General features: G+C 23.0%; 2 protein-coding genes across 5 annotated transcripts in view; both read right to left on the bottom strand.

Moving 5' to 3' along the window:
* Positions 1 to 21,446, bottom strand: part of LOC122503429 (mannosyl-oligosaccharide 1,2-alpha-mannosidase IA) — a 444,579-nt gene that overhangs the window by 293,120 nt on the left and 130,013 nt on the right. The window lies entirely within an intron of this gene.
* LOC122503430 (facilitated trehalose transporter Tret1-like) lies at positions 5,620 to 21,054 on the bottom strand. Of its 4 annotated transcripts, none has more exons than XR_006301745.1 (2): positions 16,353 to 16,406; positions 5,620 to 6,235 (listed from the first exon to the last, which is right to left on the bottom strand). XR_006301745.1 is itself a non-coding variant. In XM_043613970.1 (2 exons), exons 1-2 carry the CDS (start codon positions 21,023 to 21,025, stop codon positions 9,683 to 9,685), a joined length of 1,491 nt encoding a protein of 496 aa, XP_043469905.1. In that variant the 5' UTR covers positions 21,026 to 21,054; the 3' UTR covers positions 9,485 to 9,682. The 4 variants fall into 4 exon arrangements, 3 of the variants coding, with proteins under 3 accessions (XP_043469905.1, XP_043469907.1, XP_043469906.1); XM_043613970.1 differs by lacking the exons at positions 5,620 to 6,235; positions 16,353 to 16,406 and adding exons at positions 9,485 to 11,146; positions 20,999 to 21,054; XM_043613972.1 differs by lacking the exons at positions 5,620 to 6,235; positions 16,353 to 16,406 and adding exons at positions 9,485 to 11,146; positions 16,423 to 16,497.

Genomic DNA, 21,446 nt, shown 5'->3' with positions numbered 1-21,446 from the left:
ACATTCAATTATTTTCAAAAATTCTTTTGCAAAAATTCAATTATTTTCAAAAGTAATAAAATTTTTCGCAGAAATTCAATTATTTTCAAAAATAGTAAAATTCTTTGTTAAATTCCATTATCTTTATAAAAATAACAAAATTCTTAGCCGAAATTCAATTATTTTCAGGAATTTTTAATAAAATTCTTTACAATATTTCAATTATTTTTACAAATAGCAAAACTCTTGGCCAAAATTCAATTATTTTCGGAAATTTTAATAAAATTCTTTTTAAGAATTCAATTATCTTGATAAATGTCAAAATTCTTTCCAAAAATTCAATTATTTACAAAAATTTTAATACAAATCATTGCAAATATTTTTAAAATTAATAAAATTCTTCGCAAAAAATCAATTACCTTTTCAGAAATTTTTAGAAATAAATAAATTTTTTCTCAGAAATTCAATTATTTACAGAAATTATAATAAAAGTCTTTGCAAAAATTCAATTATTATCAAAAGTAATGAAATTCTTTCCAGGAATTCAATTATTTTCAAAAATATGAATAAAATTCTTTGTTAAATTCCAGTTATTTTCAAAAATAGTACTATTCTTTGTTAAATTCAACTATTTTCCAAAGTAGTAAAGTTTTTCGCAGAAATTCAATTATATTCTGAAATTTCAATAAAATTCTTTACAAAAATTTAATTTTTTTTTAAAATGATAAAATATTTGCAAAATTCAATTATTTTAAAATGTCATAAAATTCTTCGAAGAAATTCAATAATTTTCAGAAATTTTAAAAAAATTCTCCTCAAAATTTCAATTATCTTTATAAATAATAAAATTCTTTTCCGAAATTCAATTATTTTCAAAAAATTTTTTAAATTCTTGTCAAAATTTTAATTATCTTTATAAACAATAAAATACTTCTCCGAAATTCAATTATTTTTTAAAAATTGTAATAAAATTCTTTGCAAAATTCAATTATTTTGAAATGTCGTAAAATTCTTTTTAAGAATTCAATTATCTTTATAAATAGCAAAATTCTTTACCAGATACTCAATTATTTACAAAAATTTTAATAAAAATCTATGTAAAATTTCAATTATTTTCAAAAGTAATAAAATTCTTCGTAGAATTTCAATTATTTTCAAAAGTGATAAACTTCTTTCCTTAAATTCAATTATGTTCAAAAATAGAAAAAATAAATAAGTAATTTATTAAATAATTGAATATTTCTTAAAATTGAATTTTTATGAAGAATTTTTATCAAAATTTTTAAAAATAATTGAATTCTTTCAGCGAATTTTAAAAGAAATTTTAAGAATAAATGCAATTTTCTATCATTTTATTTAAAATTGCATAAAAAATAATTGAAATTCTGCCACAAGTTTTGTTATTTATGAAAATAATTGAATTCTTGCAACGAATTTTATTACATTTTTTAAAGAATTGAATTCGATTGAAGACTTTTATTTGTAAAAATAATTGAATTCCGGAGAGTGTTATATTTTACCGAAACAATTGTATTCTCTGATTAATTTTATTATAATTTTTCAAATTTATAAAGCATTTTATCAAAATTTTCTTTTAAATAATTGAATTCTCAAGAAAAATTTTATTATTTATGAAAATAATTGATTTCTTGTGAAGAATTTTATTCAAAATTTGTTCAAATAATTCAATTGCCGTAGAAAATTGTATTATTTGTGAAAATAATTGAATTCATAAGAAGAATTGTATTCAAAATAATTGAATTGTGTAGGAAAATTTTATTAAAATTCCAATTTTATTAACTAAATCTTGTAAAGAATTTTGTCAAAACTTTTTTAAATAATAGAAATTTTATAAGAATTTTATTTAAATTTTTCGAAATAATTGAATTTCTCAGAACCATTTTTTTTTCAATTCTCCGAATATATTTGAATTCTTTCGAGAAACTTTATTAAAAAATTAAAAATAATTGAATTGGTGCAAAGAAATTTATATAAAACTGGTAAATAATTGAATTCCTGTGATATTTTTTTAAAAATTTTGTTTAAATAACTGAATTCTTTTGGAAAATTTTATTAAAATAGTAGATATTAAAAATAATTGAAATGAGGAAAATGCATTTTATTTTTGAAAATAATTGAAATTTTGACAAGAATTTTATTAAATTTTTTGAAAATAATTTTATAAGAATTTTTTTTATATTTATGCAGACAATTGATATTTTGACGAGAATTTAAAAATATATTTGAATATCATTGAATTTAACAAAGAATTTTACTATTTTTGAAAATAATTGAATTTAAGAAAGAATTTTATTAAAATTTGTAATAATAATTGAATTTAAGAAAGAATTTTATTGAAATTTCTGCAAATAATTGAATTTTTGCGAAGAATTTTATTTAATTTAATAAAGAATTGAATAAAACATTAAAAAGCAGTTGATATTTTGAGAATCTTTATTTGCGGTCTACCGCTAATTTTAATTTTGAAAATCCCGCAGTAAGAAGAATTTATAAGCGACATTTAAATTAAGCGGAGAATTAGCTTAATATTCGAGTGATGACAAATGGGTATGGAGAGAAGAGAAATTTGAAGATCAATTTACTCTTTCCTCTCTTGCGCTCTAGAGTCATTGATTCGATCATCGTTATCACGAAAAGGGAATTTCCCCGACTGCTTTTTGTCTTTGGCGCGTTCTAAATTCCGGGATGAAAATAGAGATTGGGATATAGGAAAAGGGAAGGGAGGGGAAGGGAACTTTGAAGGGGTTAAAATGGAGAGAGAGAGAGAGGGAGAGAGTGAAGGAATTCTCCTTGTCTGATGGGTGGATGAGGATGCGCTGGGGGATGAGATGACGTCGGATACTTACGCTCCGGGAACGGGAAATTACCGTGGCGTGCTTCTAGTTGAATATCAATGCCCCCGGAAGTGTAGGAGAGTAGTTCGCTCGCAATAGTAGTAATCCCTTGAGGTAATCGGCCTTCCAATTGCGCCAAGATACCTGTTGGGACTACCTCGCAAACAACCCCGTCAGACAGTCTCAAAATCCTCACTAACTCATCGCCTTATCCCAATCTCGTGGTTATGGAAAATCTCCGCTAAAACTTCACCCATTAACAGCCCTCGAACCAGTGAAAGTATTTAAAAATATATCGACTTTACGAACCAAAAGTTAAAAATTAAGGACCTATTCTTTATAGATTCGTAAAGAAACTAAAATTTCAATTTTTTTAATTTATTTAATAAATTATTATTTTTTTTTATTTTATTTTTGAACATAATTAAATTTAGGGGAATAAGTTTATCACTTTTGAATTAATTCAAATTCTGCAAAGAATTTCATTACTTTCGAAAATAATTGAATTTTTACGTAGATTTTTATTAAAATTTTTGTAAATAATTGAATTTTTTCGAAGAATTTTATGACTTTTCAAAATAATTGACTTTTGCAAAGACTTTTTTTTAAATTCCTCGAAAGAATTTCATTACTTTTGATAACAAAGAATTGTACTATTTTTGAAAATAATTGAATTTCTGGGAAAATTTTTTAATAATTTTGAAAATAATTGAATTTTTGCAAAGAATTTTCTTAAAATTAATGAAAATAATTGAATTTCTACAAAGAATTTCTTTACTTTTGAAAATAACTGAATTTTTACAAAAAAATTTATTAAAATTTCTGAAAATTATTGAATTTCTTTAAAAGAATTTTATGACATTTTCAAATAATTAAATTATATGCAAAGAATTTTATAAAAATTTCTGAAAAAAATTTTATTACTTTTGAAAATAATTCAAATTCTGCAAAGAATTTAATTACTTTCGAAAATAATTGAATTTTTACGTAGATTTTTATTAAAATTTTTGTAAATAATTGAATTTTTTCGAAGAATTTTATGACTTTTCAAAATAATTAACTTTTGCAAAGACTTTTTTTTAAATTCCTCAAAAGAATTTCATTACTTTTGATAATAATTGAAGTTTTGCAAAGAATTTTCTAAAAATTTCTGAAAATAATTAAATTTCTGCAAAGAATTTTTTTAATTTAAAAAATAATTGAATTATGCAAAGAATTTTATTAATTTCTGCAAAGAATTTAATTACTTTTAAAAACAATTAAATTTTTGTAAAGAATTTGATCAAAATTTCAGAATAAAATTGAATTTCTGCGAAGAATTTTACTACTTTTGAAAATAATTGAAATTTCAGTAAAAATTTTTATTATAATTTCTGAAAATAATTGAATTGAACAAAGAATTTTACTATTTTTGAGAATAACTGAATTCAACAAAGAATTTTAATAATATTTCTGAAAATAATTGAATTCCTGGAAAGAATTTCATTACTTTTGATAATAATTGAATTTTTGCAAGGACTTTTATTAAAATTTCTGGAAATAATTGAATTTCTGAGAAGAAATTTATTACTTTTAAAAATAATTGAGTTTTTGCTAAGAATTTTCTTAAAATTTCTGAAAATAATTGAATTTTTGTGAAGAATTTTCTAAAAAATTCTGAAAATAATTGAATTCCTGCAAAGAATTTTATTAATTTAAAAAGTAATTGAATTTTTCAAAGAATTTTATTAAAATTTCTGGAAATTATTGAATTTCTGAGAAGAAATTTATTACTTTTAAAAATAATTGAATTTTTTCAAAGGATTTTCTAAAAATTTCTAAAAATAATTGAATTTTTGCGAAGAATTTTATTAAAATTTCTGGAAATAATTACGAAGAATTGTATTCAAATGTTTTGAAATAATTGAATTTGTAGGAAGAATTTTTACATTTATCAAGATAATTCAATTTTTAAAAAAAAATTTATTAAAATTTCTGAAAATAATTGAATTTTGCAAAGAATTTTATTAAAATTTCCGAGTTTTGCTGTTTGTAAAAATAATTGAAATATTGTAAAGCATTTTATTAAAATTTCTGAAAATAATTGAATTTTGGCTAAGAATTTTGTTATTTTTACAAAGATAATTGAATTTAACAAAGAATTTTACTATTTTTGAAAATAATTGAATTTCTGCGAAGAATTTTTTATTACTTTTGAAAATATTTGAATTTTTGCAAAAGAATTTTTGAAAATAATTGAATATCTGGTGAAGAATTTTGATATTTATAAAAATAGTTGAAATCTTGAAAAGAACTTTATTAAAATTTTCTTAAAATAATTGAATTTTACAAAGAATTTTATTAAAATTTTTTTTAAATAATTTAATTTTGCAAAGAATTTTATTAAAATTTCCTAAAATAATTGAATTTTACAAAGAATTTTATTACAATTTACGACTTTTCTTTGTTTCAAATATTAACAAAAAAAAATTCATAAAAATACTGAAAATTGATTAATGCGAATACGAAATTAAAATACTGAATTTTTGTTATCTGTATAAAATATGCTCGTGCCATTTTTCTTTGTTACTAATAATTTAAGTTCACTGCTATATACATTTTTCAAAAGAATTTATAACAAGATGTATAAATACTGAATGTGATAAGCATACCTGTGCAAATGAACTGTTTCGAAGTATTCTTAATTCTTATTTGCAAATATTGTACTTGCCACACAAAACAGAAGCACTTGAAACGTGTAAAATATTATCAAATTTTACATTAGCAATTAGCATTAATATGACTTTAAGAAACTTTCATAAATATTTTTAATTAAATGAAGAAGTAGAAATTTTAACGAAATACTCCTAATAATATGAATTGAAAACTTTGGAAATAGAATTTCTAAAAATAGTATTCCGAAAATATATATTCTATTCCGAGAAATAAATGGAATATCCTAATGTGAAATGTCAACATGTCGATGTTAATTTGATGGGACATATCGATAGTATAATTTACAGTGATGATAAGAGAAGAGTCTCGCAGTCCAATTTCCCGAAGAGAAACGTGCTTGAACTGCATATAATCTTCATGAATGCATAATGATCCGTATGAACTGTAGTATTGAGATCTCTCTCTCTCTTCCCTTTCCTTTCTTGTCGCACACTGTCGTCAAATGATTTTAAAGGTCCTCTAGGAATATCGAATGGAATAAAAAAAAACTCCTTTTTTCCAGACATAGGGGTGCTACCTATTTTATCCTTCATCTCTTCCATTTGATCCTTTGCCCATTAATGTTAACGGCTTAATGTGCAACCGAGCGGGAAGACGATTGAGCTTTCATTCGACTGTTTCCAGTCATCGGACACGGCTAAAGAAGCCATTCAGTAGCTCGAAAATCCGCAATCGTACAATCCCATCTAAAAAGATTTCCACCGATTATCTTTTAAATTTCGATCACTAAACGCTATAATTAAAATCGTTTAAATCATTTGCATCTGTAAGTTTTGCTTTGCTACATTAACAGAGCATGTGATTGTTAGGTTCTCAATGGTAATGTTTTCGATCACTTTTGTCTTTAAGTACATATATATATTAAATAAATTGAGCTGAAATTTTTTACGAAAGCAGGGTTGCCACAAAAATTTAATTTCTTTTTTCCCTGACTATTCCCTAATTTTCAGACAAAATTTTAACTTTTTCCCTAACCCGAAAAAAATATTCTAATTCACTCTAAAAATGATTATAGATGTTGAGAAAAATGTTCTAATACATTTTTTTACGAATTTCTTTAATAGTGAAATTATTCAAAAACATCAACAACTTCTTTTTTAAATAAATATTTAATCATTTTTATTTTTACATAGAAATTTGAATTCTTCAAAAGATTCAAATTCAAACTTTTTGAAATTCAATAACTTATAAGAAAATTATTATAAAACATGAAGAAGTCGATCACTCCGAGTTTTCGACTCGGAGTAATCGATTTCTTCATGTTTTTATAATAATTAAAGATAACCCAGTGATATAATAATAAAATTAAATTAATTCTAGGCACAATTATTAGTTAAAAGTACGAAAAATTCTGATTTTCAAAGATTGGAGTTCGAGACCTTTTCAAAATTCAATTATTTCTAAATATTCCCCCCTATAATGCTTTTAATATTTAATTAATATCTAAAATTTTAACTGAAATTATTCATTTTTAAATCAATTTTTATTAGAAAATTCTACGAGAATTCAATTATTTAAATACAAAAATAAATAATTTATTCAATAATTGAATGTTTCTTTGAATTTAATTTTTACAAAGCATGTTATTAATATCTTTTGAAAGTAATTAATTTCTTTTAAGGAATTTAATTAAAATTTTACTGAAGAATTTTGATATTTATAAAGATAATTGAAAACTTGAAAAAACTTTATTAAAATTTCTTAAAATAATTAAATTTCGACAAGAATTTTTATTAAAATTTCTGAAAATATTTGAATTTCTGCAAAGAATTTTATTACCTTCGAAAATAATGGAATTTTGCAAAGAATTTTATTAAAATTGCTGAAAATAATTGAACTTCTCCAAAGAATTTTACTACTTTTAAAAATAATTGAATTTGAGAAAGAATTATTTTCAAAAATAGTAATTTTTGAAAATAATTGAATTCAACAACGAATTTTATTAAAATTTCTGAAAATAATTAAATTTCGGCTAAAAATCTTGGTACTTATAAAGATAATTGAAATATTGAAAAGTTTATTATTTAAATTTCTGTAAATAATTAAATTTCTGCAAAAAAATTTATTACTTTTGAAAATAATTACAAAGTCTTGTATGAAAATTTTTGTAAATAATTGAATTTCAGTCAAGAGTTTTGCTATTTGTAAAAATAATTCAAATATTGAAAAGAATTTTATTAAAATTTCTTAAAATAAATGAATTTTTTTTTAAGTTTCCGAAAAAAATTGAATTTTGGCTAAGAATTTCGGTAGTTGTAAGAGTAATTGTAATATTAAAAAGAATTTTATTAAAAGTTCTGAATATAATTGAATTTTTGCGAAGAATTTTACTACTCTTTGAAAATAATTGAAATTTTGACAAGAATTTTTATTAATATTTTTGAAATTAATTGGATTTCGCCAAAGAATTTTGGTATTTTTTAGGATAATTGAAATATTGAAAAGAAATTAATTCAAATTTTTGAATATAATTAAATTTCTGCAAAAAGTTTTATTACTTTTGAAAATTATTAAATTTATACAATTAATTTTTGAGAATAATTGAATATCTGGGAAGAATTTTGATATTTATAAACATAATTGAAATCTTGAAAAGATCTTTATTAAAATTTCTTAAAATAATTAAATTTCTGCAAAAAATTTTATTACTTTTGACAATAATTGAATTTTGGAAAAGAATTTTATTAATATTCCTTAAAATAATTGATTTTATGTGAAAAACTTTGTTGTTTATCAAGATAATTGAACTCTTTTGCAGAATTACTTAAAAATTTTTGAAAATAATTAATTCCTGTGACGAATGCAAAGTTATTTATGAAAATTATTGAATTATTGCAACGAATTTTATTATTTTATTTAATAATAGAATGTTTCTTAAATTTGAATTTATTTAAATCTTAAATTTATTTAAAATTATATTAAAAATATTGGAAACTCTGCGATGAAAATAATTAAATTCCTATATGAAATTTTATCATTTTTGAAAATAGTTGAATGTTTACGTAGAAATGTAAAAAAAATTTTTTTCAATAATTAAATTATTTGATCAATTCTATGAAAATAGTAAATATTGAAAATCATTAAATTGCGAAGAATCTTTGAAAATAATTGAAATTTTGCATAGAATTTTATTTAAATTTTTGAAAATAATTGAATTTTTGGCGAAAAATTTTGCTAATTTATAAAGATAATTGAATTCTTGACGAGATATTCGTTTAAATTTTTAAAAACAATTAAATTTCTTCTCAGAATTTTATTACTTTTGAAAATAATTGAATTCTTGTGATGAATATTGTTATTTATGACAATAATAGAATTTTGTAAAGAGTTTTCTTATGAATTCTACAAATTTAATTTTTTCCAGATTAAAATTTTGTATTTAAAATCAAAAGAGGATTTTAATTTTTAAAGATCATTTTTTTAACAAGAAATGAAAAAGAAAGAGGAAGAGAAAATAAGGAAAAGGATGTTGATGTCTAGCTATATCGAACTGGATTCTGAGACACGTTGCAAGCATATAGCTGTAGCTTTAGGTGCTTTCTCACGATGTTTTACGAGTGACCCTCTATCATTGCTATCGCAGTCCAGTATTCCACTCCCTTTTTTACACTTCTTTCCTTCACTTAAACTCGAGAAAAGAAACAAATTTCTGTTTTTGTTTCTATTGCTGTTCTTCTGCTAGAGTAGAACATTTATAGACTTTTTACTTCATGAGGATCGGGTAGAAAAAGAATTTCGATTTTTCTTTCACATTTCATATAAGAAAAAATCCCCCCAACAAAAACATATCTTTGATGCAAAAAAGTTTCGCCAAGTAAATATTTTTTTTATAAATGAGGACATTTACAAAAAATAATTTTTAATATCAAAGTTGACCAAGTAAAATTTATAAGTTATAACAATTACTTTGTAAGTAAATTCAATGTAAAATAAAATTAGTAGAATAAAATAGAATTTATTTCTTGATGCTACAAATAATGTTTTACATCTCTTACAGCCTTAAATAAAATTAGTATTTATTTAATATTCTTTGGGTTTCTTGTAATATTTTTTACACATTTTGTATCATCACATATTATATACATTTCATTTTGTAACAGTTTCTATATCACAATCTATAAATTTTTAAAAACTTAAAGTACACTCGCTTTATATCCATTTTTCAGTTTCGAATCACACTTGTCAAACGAGCGTTCAATCTCTAAAAGTGTTTTTCCTCTAGTTTCCGGCAAAAAGAAAAACAACATTGACGTTCCTACTGCGGCAACGCAACCGAAAATAAAAAAAGTTCCATACGCCAAAAAGTACTCAAACATGTAAGGCGTCGCCAATACTACCAAAAACAGACACAAAAATCCAAAACCAGTAGTTAAACCCGTACCCAAACCTTTGCAGTTCATAGGAAATAGTTCGCCACACAGCATCCAGGAAAGTGGTACCAAGCCAATAAAGGACGTAATATTGTACACAATTAACAAAATTACAGGTGTCCACGGATTACCAACATCATAATACTTCACAATTGTGAGCGCAAAAAGTACAATTGCCGTGCCCGAACCTGAAATTAATGCCAGACCTCTATTCGAAACCCTCTTAATAAGCCAACATGTTAAACAAGCCACTAGAATTTTAACAACATCTGTCAGCAAAGTCCACATAAAAGCACCTTCCGGATTAGCCACTTGTCTAAATATATCAACACTATAAAAAGTAATTGCATTCACCCCACTACACTGCGCAGTAAAAAACACCAAACACACAATTCCCAAAGGTTTTAAAAACGATTTTGAACTCCAATCAAACCTTTGCACATTTTTTTTCTCCAAAAAATTCGGTGCATGAGCAATTTTCAACAGTTCAAATTCCTTCATACAATTAGATCCCCTCAGATATTTCCAACTTCTCGCAGCATTTTCAATTTTTCCCCTCTTCAAAAACCACGTGGGACTCTCAGGTGAGAGGAAGCAAATAATAAAGCAAATAATATTAAGTGAACCACACCACAAACTCGCTAACCTCCAATGTAACCAAGTTCCTGTTGCATGAGCCAATAAATTACCACTACAAGCTGCAACACTAATACATCCTAGGAGGATTCCTCTCAATCGTGGATTCGTCGTCTCGGCAATGTACACTGGACTTGCCGGAGCCAATAGTCCCATGAATAGACCACTGAAAACTCTTCCAATAACCAGAATAGTGAAACTCGAACTAATTGTGATTGTCACCCAGGAGAGAAAATAAAGTGGTGTGCTCACTAAATGGGTCATTCTTCGTCCTAATTTTTCAATCATAAATCCCGATAACCAACAACCGGGTGCTAATAAAAGTGCACCGGAAAAACCGAGCCATGATTTTTGACTTGTTGTTTGAATTGTAATGTTGGGGAAATTATTCACGAAACTCGTATTGTACTCCGTGATGGTTGAATTGAATTCGAGTTGAGGAATCAGAATAGCACTAAATCCTCCCGTTACGCCTGCCAAAATGGCTGCCACAATTGCACCAGAAGCCGTAATCCATTGTCTCAGCTCGTATTTAAATTCCTCCTTAGGTGGATTCGGATTCACTGCCTCTTCCATAAGTTGATCGATTTCCTGCGTTTCAGAATCATTTTCGATAAATACTTTCTCAATATTATTCGTCATTGTTTTGTTGTTATTAAAAATTATTTCGAAATGTTAAAATCCCAATCATTCTTTTACACTTTATTTACGTTAGAAGAAAAACTATTCATTTTCTTAATTCTCTATTCCGTCATCGCTTATGTAATTTCCACGTTTTTTTTTCATTTGTGTCAAGAATTATCTCTTGAACAGTTTTAAGAATTCTGTTAAGAATTATCTCTTGAATCGTTACAAGAATTCTGTCAAGAATCGTTACAAGAATTATGTCTAGAATCGTTTCAAGAATTCTGACAAAAATTGGGTCAAGAATTGGGTCAAGAATTGTTTTAAGAATTGGGTCAAGAATCGGGTCAAGAATCGTTTAAAGAATTCTGTCAAGAATAGTGTCAAGAATTCTGTCAATTAAGTACGTTATGTTTATAATAAAAGTGTTGTTGCAAATATTATTTAAAAAAAATAAAGTGGTAATAATGAAAGTAACACTACTGGCGCGTCGCAAAATTTTACATAACAAAGCAATAATGACGGTCAATGTTCCACAATCGACAGACTACTGAGGTTCACTGAGCAAACGGAGACTTGCGATAAGTTAAATATTATCACGAGGAAACAAAAGCAAGCGCGAGATCATAAAGCAATTTTAAAAAGGCATTTCAATCTAAATACACTCGAGAATTAACTCAAGCATTTTTACTGAAGCAGCTGTGAAGTTTCAACTCTAATTCTTGAGACATCTATTTTTAATTTTTATTGACGTAAGAGTATTAGTCATAGCAAAAAAACAAGTTCTTGAATTTAATCAATTAGATTTAATAGAAATATTAATGGTATTTAAATAAATAGTGTTCGAACAAGTGAAAGTATTTAAAACAACTTCAATTTAATTATTATTTTCTAGAAATTTTAACTAAAATTTGAATAAAACTCTTTTCAATATTTCAATTATCCTTATAAATACCAAAATTCTTAGCCGCAAATCAATTATTTTCAAAAATTTTAATAAAAATTCTTGCCGAAATTTCAATTATTTTTAAAAGTAGTAAAATTCTTCGCAATCATTCAATTATACCTATTCAGAAATTTTAATAAAATTCTTTGCAAAAATCCAATTATTTTTTTTTTTTTTTTATTTTTTTTTTTTATTGTTTATACTCCTGCCCTATTGGCCTTACGCACTTCGACAAGAGTCCCCGAGAAATACTTTTTTTTTGGATTAAGCATAACCATTCTACTTTAGAAATTTTTCTATATATATATATTAACCTAATTTTGCGTCTACAGCCGACTTTATTAGGAGTACTCGCATTACGCCTGGACCACCCGTCAATGGGTTTTCTCGCCAGAGAAGAGGGAAACTGTAGAAAACCTCTCTGAGTACAACCGGTTTATCGACAGTCGAGTTCTAATGGTGTGTACCGGACAATAATCGACGGTGCACATCATTATACCTCGACGTCAAACCTCCCGCTCAGATTGTCTCACGTGCCGGAAAAATACCAAGCCAAGTGGGCGCGAACCAAGGATACTTATACCCTTGGTCCTTAAACGACCACCAACGCCAGGCATCTATCCGACTGATGTTATCGACAAATTTTTAAATAATTGAATAATTCTGCGGGGAATATTCATAAAATTTTTAAAAAATAATTGCATTTTTCAAGGAATTCGATTAAAATTGTTTGAAAAATAATTGATTTTCTGCAATGAGTTTCATTATTTATGAAAATAATGAATTCCTAAAAAAAAATTTAATATTTTTGAAAATAATTGAATTCTTGTGGAAAATTTTGGAAATAATTGAATTGATACGAAGAATTTTATTGAAATTTTTAAAAATAAATGAATTCTTGCAACGAATTATATTAAAATTTTCAAAAATAACTGAATTCTAGCGAAGAATTTTTAGAAAATCATTTTAAATAATGTATTTTTTTTGAAAAATTTTATGAAACTTGTGTTTGAAAATAATAAAATTCTTGTGAAAATAATTGAATTCCTAAAAAGAATGTTATTATTTACTAAAATAATTAAATCCCTGTGAAAATTTAATATTATTTATGAAAATAATTGAATTATTGCGAAGAAAGTTACGAAATATTTGAAAATAATTGAATTCTTTTGAAATTTTTATTATTTTATGAAAATAATTATTATGTTTGCTTAGAAGATTATCAACATTTTTTTTTTAAATAATTGAATTCTTTTGGAATTTCTTCGAAAAATTTTAATGTTTATGAAAATAATTGAAATTTTGGGAAGAATTTTATTAAAATTTTTGGTAATCCTAATTAAATTCTTTTGAAGAATTTCTTTGACTTTTTTTTTAATTTTTAGAAAATAATTGAATTCTGTCGAAAAATTTCTTGAATTTATTGAATACAATTGAATTCGTTAATAATTATATTGAAAATAATTGAATTCCTCAGAAAAATTTTATTATTTATGAAAAATAATTTAATTCTTACGATGAATTTTACTACTTATAAAAATAATTGAATTGTTTCGAAGAATTTATTAAAATTTTAAAAAATAATTGGATTCTTTCGAAAAATGATATTAAACTTTTTTTAAAAAATTGAATTCTTTCATGAAATTTTTCGAAATATTCGAATAACATAGGTTTTGAATATTTGAAATTTTTAAAAATTTAATTGAAAACAAATTGATTTTATTGAAATTTTTTAAAATTAACTTTCGATAAATTTTGGAAATAATAAAATTCTCGAAAATTTTAATGAAAAATCTTCAAGTGTAAAATTTAATAATGAAAATTAAGTTGCAAAAATTATGTTAAAATATTTTCGAAAAAGGATATTCTTAGAATCATTGTATTACAATTTTGAAATATTCAATTATCATCGAACAAAGTAAATTACAATTTTTAAAAATTTTCTCTTTTAGATTTATTAAAATTTCATAGAAATCATATTCATAATGATAATGAAAATTCTTTAAAAATATGATTTTTTTTATATTTTTGAAAAATTCCATTATTTTCAAAAGATTTAACGAAATTTCAATTTTTTTTTGGAAATTTTTCAATTGAAAATATAATTGTAAAACTGCCTATTATCTTTAAAAAATAATTTTAAAATATTGAAAAAAATTTAATTTTAAGAATTTTTTTATAAAATTTTTTTGAAAATGTTATACCTAAGATAATAATTACCTTTTCAAAATATAAAATGTAATTATAATTAAAAAATTTTTGATTACTTGAAATTTTGTAAAATTTAATTGAAAATAATTGGCTTTTTTCAAGTAATATATTTATGAAAAAAAATTGAAATTTTGTATATAAAAAATTGAATTCGGAACATTATTAAAAATAATCGATTTAGACATGAAGTTCAGTTAAAAATTGTAGAAAATAATTGAATTTTAAAAAGTTATTTTTAGAAATTATTAAATTTCAAAAATTTTTAAATTGAAATTTTTGTAACTTTATTTTTGTGGTAAAACAAAAAAAAGTTATTTAAATATTTAATTATCAAAATTATTCAAGTTTTAAATAATTGAATTTAGAAATCAGTGAAAGGGGAAAATCAGGGAAATTCAGAATAAAACTTTTTGTAAAAACACTGAATTAAATAAACGATTTTTTTGGATCTATTTGTATTTCTAATCGACAATTACTAAATAATAACAAACACTAAGATAAATAAAATAAATAAATAAAATAAATAAACTAAATAAATTCCTATAAATCAGAATCCCTTTAAAAGGTTTTCAAAGTTTAAAAAAAAAATGCTGTATAATTTTTAAATTACCAACGGGATGTAAAATAGGAATGAAAATGTTTTTAAAATCTGCTATTTTCTTTCAGTTTCTTTATGCAGATGTAATTGCTTGGTACAAGTTTACTACCACTAGTTTGCATATCTATAAAAAAATATATGGTCAGGAAAAAAACCGACAATTAGCTAATGTTCCATTGCATAATAATAAAACAGTTCTATATACAAGTATAAATGGAACGAAAAAAAATTTCATATCTAAAATGAAGAAAATTTTTAATTTCCTTTTTTGGTATTACTTCATTCCACCCCAAAAATATACAAATAGTACATTATTGAATAAAAAATATATATTTCAAATTATATTTCAACTTAAACAAATTGTATTTTTTTTTCATAAAAATAAGTCAGGAATAAATAATTAAATTTTATAATAAGATATAAATAATAATTTCAATAAAAAATTTACATTTTCAAATAAAAAATTTCTACGATTACAGAATTTACTAAAAAAATTTTCTTTCTGATTTGAGATTATAAACTGTCTTGTAAAATGTAATCAATTAAAATTTTTCAATTTTGTCGACTTGTAATGAACGCTTTTGAAAACAAAAACAAACAATATAGAATACATAATAGAATAGATGAGAAGAAATTAAATTATTAAATTGCTAATTTTTAATTTCTAATTATTTCTATTTTTAATTTTTTTTAATAAAAAAAATAATTAAATATTAAATTATTAATTGACAATTGTTTCGTGAAAAATTTTGGGAAAATTTAAATAATATTAATATTAAACCATCGACTTTTTTAAATGAGTAGAATTAAAAAAAAATTAAAATACAACATTATACTGTTTTATAATAAATTTTGTACACTGACCAAACACAAGTATACCTAAAAAAACCATAAAATAAAAATAAATCTTCCAACAACTAAATAAAATGAAATTTTCACTAAATTATCATTTTAGATTTAACTGCCGAATAATTTGTTCAATGAAAAAAAAAGTTAATTTACGTTTTTAATTTCACTTGCGCAGTTTATCAACTTAATTAACTCAAGTTATAAATTTCGTCCACATGAACGTTCTCACAACACCTGAGTGATTGATTTTGTAAACTTGGCAGTGCCAGCATAATAAAATTTTAAAAATAGATAATCAAAACCTTGTTTAATTTTATTATAATATATAAAAAAAACAATTTGATAATTATCAGTGTTTATTAAAATTTAATAATTAATAATGTCGTAAAAACAAAATAACACCTCTTTTATATTATCAAAAAATAATTAAATTTTAAAAATTAAAAGTAATTTTGGGAATTTTTTTAGACAGAATTGAAATTCTATTCAAAAAGACAAAAAGTGATTGAGAATTTAAGAAAAAGAATAAATTGAACATTAAGCATAAAATTTCTATAAATTAAGAATACCTGTTTCTAAGTGTTAACGGTTCGACAAACGTTTGCAAACTAGAGAAAGTACTCTTACTTAGTTACTCACTTTGAAAAGAGTCTCCTCATATTTTTAAGTAGCCTTTCACTTATAATAAACTCTCTTGTTATAAGTTGTTCACAAATGACTCTGTCGACCCCAATGGCCGGTTAGCAAAATGACGCACGAATTATATCATAAGATTGCATAAAAGTTACATTCAATCAAAAAATAAATGATTTTTAATTAAAAAAAAAAATGTAAAATCTTTTTTATTACCCAAATTTGTAAGCGTAAAAGAAACAGAAGTTAAAAATTAACAGCAATAAAAAATAGTCTAAATAAACCTATTTCTATATTTTGTAAAAATGTGTAAAAGTACAAAAAAAGAAAAAAAAATTATAATGAAATAAAAGTTTACAGATAATGTAAAAAAAAAGTAGAAGAAAGAAACTTAAAACTCTTCAGAGTTAAATTTAGCAGATCGACAGGTTTTTTTTTATAAACGAGGTGTAATTAAAGGAGCAATAATTACCTGAAAACTACCTTCCGATAATTACGCAATTACCAAGTTACTTGCTCGAAGTGTTTTTAAAAAAATACGTCTTTCCAAAGAAACAATACCGCGAATGCACTCTCAGAAAACAAACGTAGGTACTCAAAATAACCGCAGAAGTAAGTAATAAAAAAGTATTGCAAAAAAATACCTTTTTTGCAATTATTCTACACGAAAATATTCAAACGTTAAAAAGCCATTTGATAAATAAAAAAATAAATAAAAAAAAATATCCAAATAGTAGCGTAAAATAGTAATCGTTAGTAATTAGTAATCGTAAAAAAAATTGTATAAATAGTAGGTTTTAGTATACATGAGTGCAAGGCCTGTATTTTGAAATGAAGACATAATTTCAATGAATAACATTTGAAAAAAGAGTATACAGCTATTTGTAAGTTTTTCACATAATATTTCGAGATATAGAAGAAAATGGGCAAAAGAAAATTCATGAAATTCTTATTTCTGCAATTGACAAGTCAATAAAAATCAGGGAATCAACTGAGTAAACAGGTTCTCTGGTAAACTTCCTAATCCCATTACTGCATTCACTTTGATGTACAGCAAACATACCAACCGGAAGGTCTTTTAGCTTTTTCCCTCATACCTCTATTTGTACGTATACTTTCATAAGTGATTTTTTCCGACAAGTAAATTGCATGTAAAGATAAAAATTTTAAGAGGTGTCTTCGAAACACGTATAGTGAGTTTTCTTTACTTCGAAGAGAAGTTTTTTAAAACTGTAAGCCACATACGAGATAAGAGACTCTTAGTGGTGCGATTTTGTAATTTGACTTCGACTTTCGATTTGATTCTGACTTTTATGTATTGACTTTAAAAGACTTTGACTTCGACTTACAATTCAGCTTAGACTTGGAATTTTATTTTCATTTTGAGGTTGACTTTCATTATCACTCTGACTTTAAATTTTTTTAGATTTTAGTAATATCAGGGTTGCAACAAAAATTTAATTTCGCTTTTCCCTGACTTCTCCCTGATTTCCAGACAAAATTTTAACTTTTTTCCCTGACCAGAAAAGATTATTATGATTCACTCTAAGAATTATTAGATACTCAAAAATATTTTCTATTACATTTATTTACAAATTTCTTTAATTGTAAAATTATTCGAAAACATTAATAACTTCTTTTTTAAATAAAAAATATTTAATCATTGTTATTTTTCCATAGAAATTAAAATTCTTCAAAAGATTCAAATTCAAACTTTTTGAAATTCAATAACTTATAATAATAATTAAAGATAACACAGTTAATTAATAATAAAATATTAATAATATTAATATATAATATATATAATTAATATATTATTATTATCTAAAATTTTAACTGAAATTATTTTTTTATTAGAAAATTCTACGAGAATTCAATTATTTAAATACAAAAAATTTATCTCAATAATTGAATGTTTCTTAGAATTTAATTTTTACAAAGAATTTTATTAACAACTTTTAAATATAATTAATTTCTTTTAAAGAATTCAATTAAAATTTTACTAAAATTTATCATATTAAAGAATTTTATAACAATTTTTGAAAATAATTAAAAACTTTTTGAAGAATTTTATTAAAAATTTTTAAAATAATTGAATTCATGCGAAGAATTTTGAATAAATTTCGTTTAAATAATTGAAATTTTGCCAAGAATATTATTAAAATTTCTAACAATAATTTAATTCTTAAGAATATTTTCGCTATCTATTTACAAAAAAGGTAATTTAATTCTTAACCGAAAGTTTTAAAAACATTTTTTTATTTGAAAACAATTAATTTCCTGTGACGAATGAAAAGTTATTTTTAAAAATAATTGAATTCTTGCAACAAATTTAATTAAAATTTTCAAAAATAATTGAATTCTTAGGACGAACTTTTTTAATTTTTTTTTTCAATAATTGAATTTTAGCGAAGAATTATATAAAAAATCATTTTATTAATTGATTTTTTTCGGAAAAAAATTTATGAAAATTGAGTTTAAAAATAATTAAATTCTTGTGGAAATTTTAATAATTATGAAAATAATTAAATTACTAAAAAGAATTTTATTATTTACAAAATAATTGAATCCCTGTAGAAATTTTACATTATTTATGAAAATAATTGAATTATTGCTAAGAAATTTAAAAAATATTTGTAAATAATTGAATTCTTGAAACGAATTTTATTAAAATTTTCAAAAATAATTGAATTCTTACGAAGAACTTTCTTAATTATTTCTAAATAATTGAACTCTAGCAAAGAATTTTATAAAAATCATTTTAAATAATTGACTTTTTTAGGAAAATTTTTTTAAGAAAATTGAGTTTAAAAATAATTAAATTCCTGTGAAAAATTTTATTATATATGAAAATAATTGAATTTCTAAAAAGAATTTTATTATTTACGAAATAATTGAATACCTGTAAAAGTTTTATATTATTTATGAAAATAATTGAATTATTGCGAAGAAAGTTACGAAATATTTGTAAATAATTGAATTCTTTTGAAATATTTATTATTTTATGAAAATGATTATGTTTGCTTAGAAGATTATCAAAATTTTTTTTCAAATAATTGAATTCTTTTGGAAAGTTTTATTAATATATATATTAAAAATAATAAAATTAAAAATCATTAATTTGAGGAAAATATATGAAATTTTGACAAGAATTTCATTAAAATTTTTTAAAACAATTGAATTCCTGAGAATAATTTAAATAATAATTTATGAAAATAATTGAATTCTTGCAAGGAATTTTGATTAAATTTCGTTTATATAATTGAAACTTTGCCAAGAATATTATTAAAAATTTTTCAAAATTCCTTAAAATAATTGCTTTTATGTGGAAAACTTTGTTGTTTATCAAGATAATTGAATTCTTTTGCAGAATTATATAACAATTTTTGAAAATAATTAATTTCCTGTGACAAATGAAAAGTTATTTATGAAAATAATTGAATTGTTGCAACGAATTTTATTATTTTATTGAATAGTGGAATGTTTCTTAAATTTGAATTTATTAAAATCTTAAATTTATATAAAATTGTATTAAAAATATTAGAAATTCTGTGATAAAAATAATTGAATTCCTAAATGAAATTTTATCATTTATGAAAATAATTGAATGTTTAGGTAGAATTGTATCAAAAAATTGTTTCAATAATAAAATTATTAGATAAATTTTATGAAAATTGTAAATAATAAAAATCATTGAATTGCGAAAAACTTTTGAAAATAATTAAAATTTTGCAAAGAATTTCATTTAAATTTTTGAAAATAATTAAATTTTTGGCGAAAAATTTTACTATTTATAAAGATAATTGTATTCTTGACGAGATATTCGTTCAAATTTTTAAAAATAATTGAATTTCTTCGAAGAATTTTATTACTTTTGAAAATAATTGAATTTTTGTAAAGAATTTTGTTATTTATCAAGATAATTGCATTAAAACTTTTGAAATAAATAAATAATATTAAAAAATTAATTCTAGTCAGAATTAGCAAAAAATTTTGAAGGTGTTGTATTAGAATTCGTGGTAGTTTCATATAGTTTATGAGTCAAACAATATAGAAAAAATACACAAAAAATTCAGAGTTTTCTTATGAATTCTAAAAATTAAATTTTTTCCATTACTTTTAATAAAAATCCCTGACTTTTCCCTGATTTTCCTAACCTGTGGCATATATGAGTATGAAGCCTGTTATGGAATGTCAGCAATAAATTTTTAAAATTTGTATCATCGCAATTTTGTATTTTTGAATTCTAAATTAAGCAAGTACAGTTAAACGAAACGCCATTATCCACAAGACTGTATATTTATTCGCAACGTATATATATATATATATATATACACGTAATGTGCAGCAATTGTACAACAATGCAAGAAGGATAAACGAGCAGTCAGCACGCCATACGGACAAAAGTGCGCTACCAAGCAAGGAAATTGACCAGACTGAATCAGGTAAACCGTAAACTAGTTACGGTACTTCAAGTACACCGCAACTACTTTTATTAAGTTTCCTAAAAATATTTTACTTCCTACTCGATTATTGTCGCGCATTGTTCTCTCCTTTTTACAGATTATAAACGGAAAATTACCTTCTTTTTTCTCCTTTCTTCTTTCATCCATTTTTCTTCAGAAAAAAACCCACTTTGGCAGTAATTTAGGAAAACTCACCTGAAAGCAAAAAAAAGGTACTTATTAGTTTCCAATAAAATACAATTAACAATATTATTATTAATGTTTTAATTCTTTTTAATTAATTATTAATCGCATTACTAAAATGTGTCATGGTAAAAGTATTCAAAAAGAAACTGGTATTTAAAAATATTTCTTTTTCGTGTGTGAAGAGAAAAATTGAGAATATAATTAAAAAGAAGTCATGTCTTCCTCTGTCGTAATTTGCTGTCTTGCGTCGCGGACAGTTTCAAGTTGTAAAAGGGGGTGAGAGTTGATATTTGAGCAGGAGGGCTAAAAGAAACAATCTGTGAAGAATTCTGCAACTTGGGTGGCGACTGCCTTATTCCTTCATTCCACTATTTCAAG

The sequence above is a fragment of the Leptopilina heterotoma genome, unplaced genomic scaffold, assembly GCF_015476425.1.
Source record: "Leptopilina heterotoma isolate Lh14 unplaced genomic scaffold, ASM1547642v1 Lhet_261, whole genome shotgun sequence".
NCBI classification, from domain to species: Eukaryota; Metazoa; Arthropoda; class Insecta; order Hymenoptera; family Figitidae; genus Leptopilina; species Leptopilina heterotoma.
Note: the sequence above shows the minus strand (reverse complement) of the source record. Positions and strands in the feature narration are given on the sequence as shown.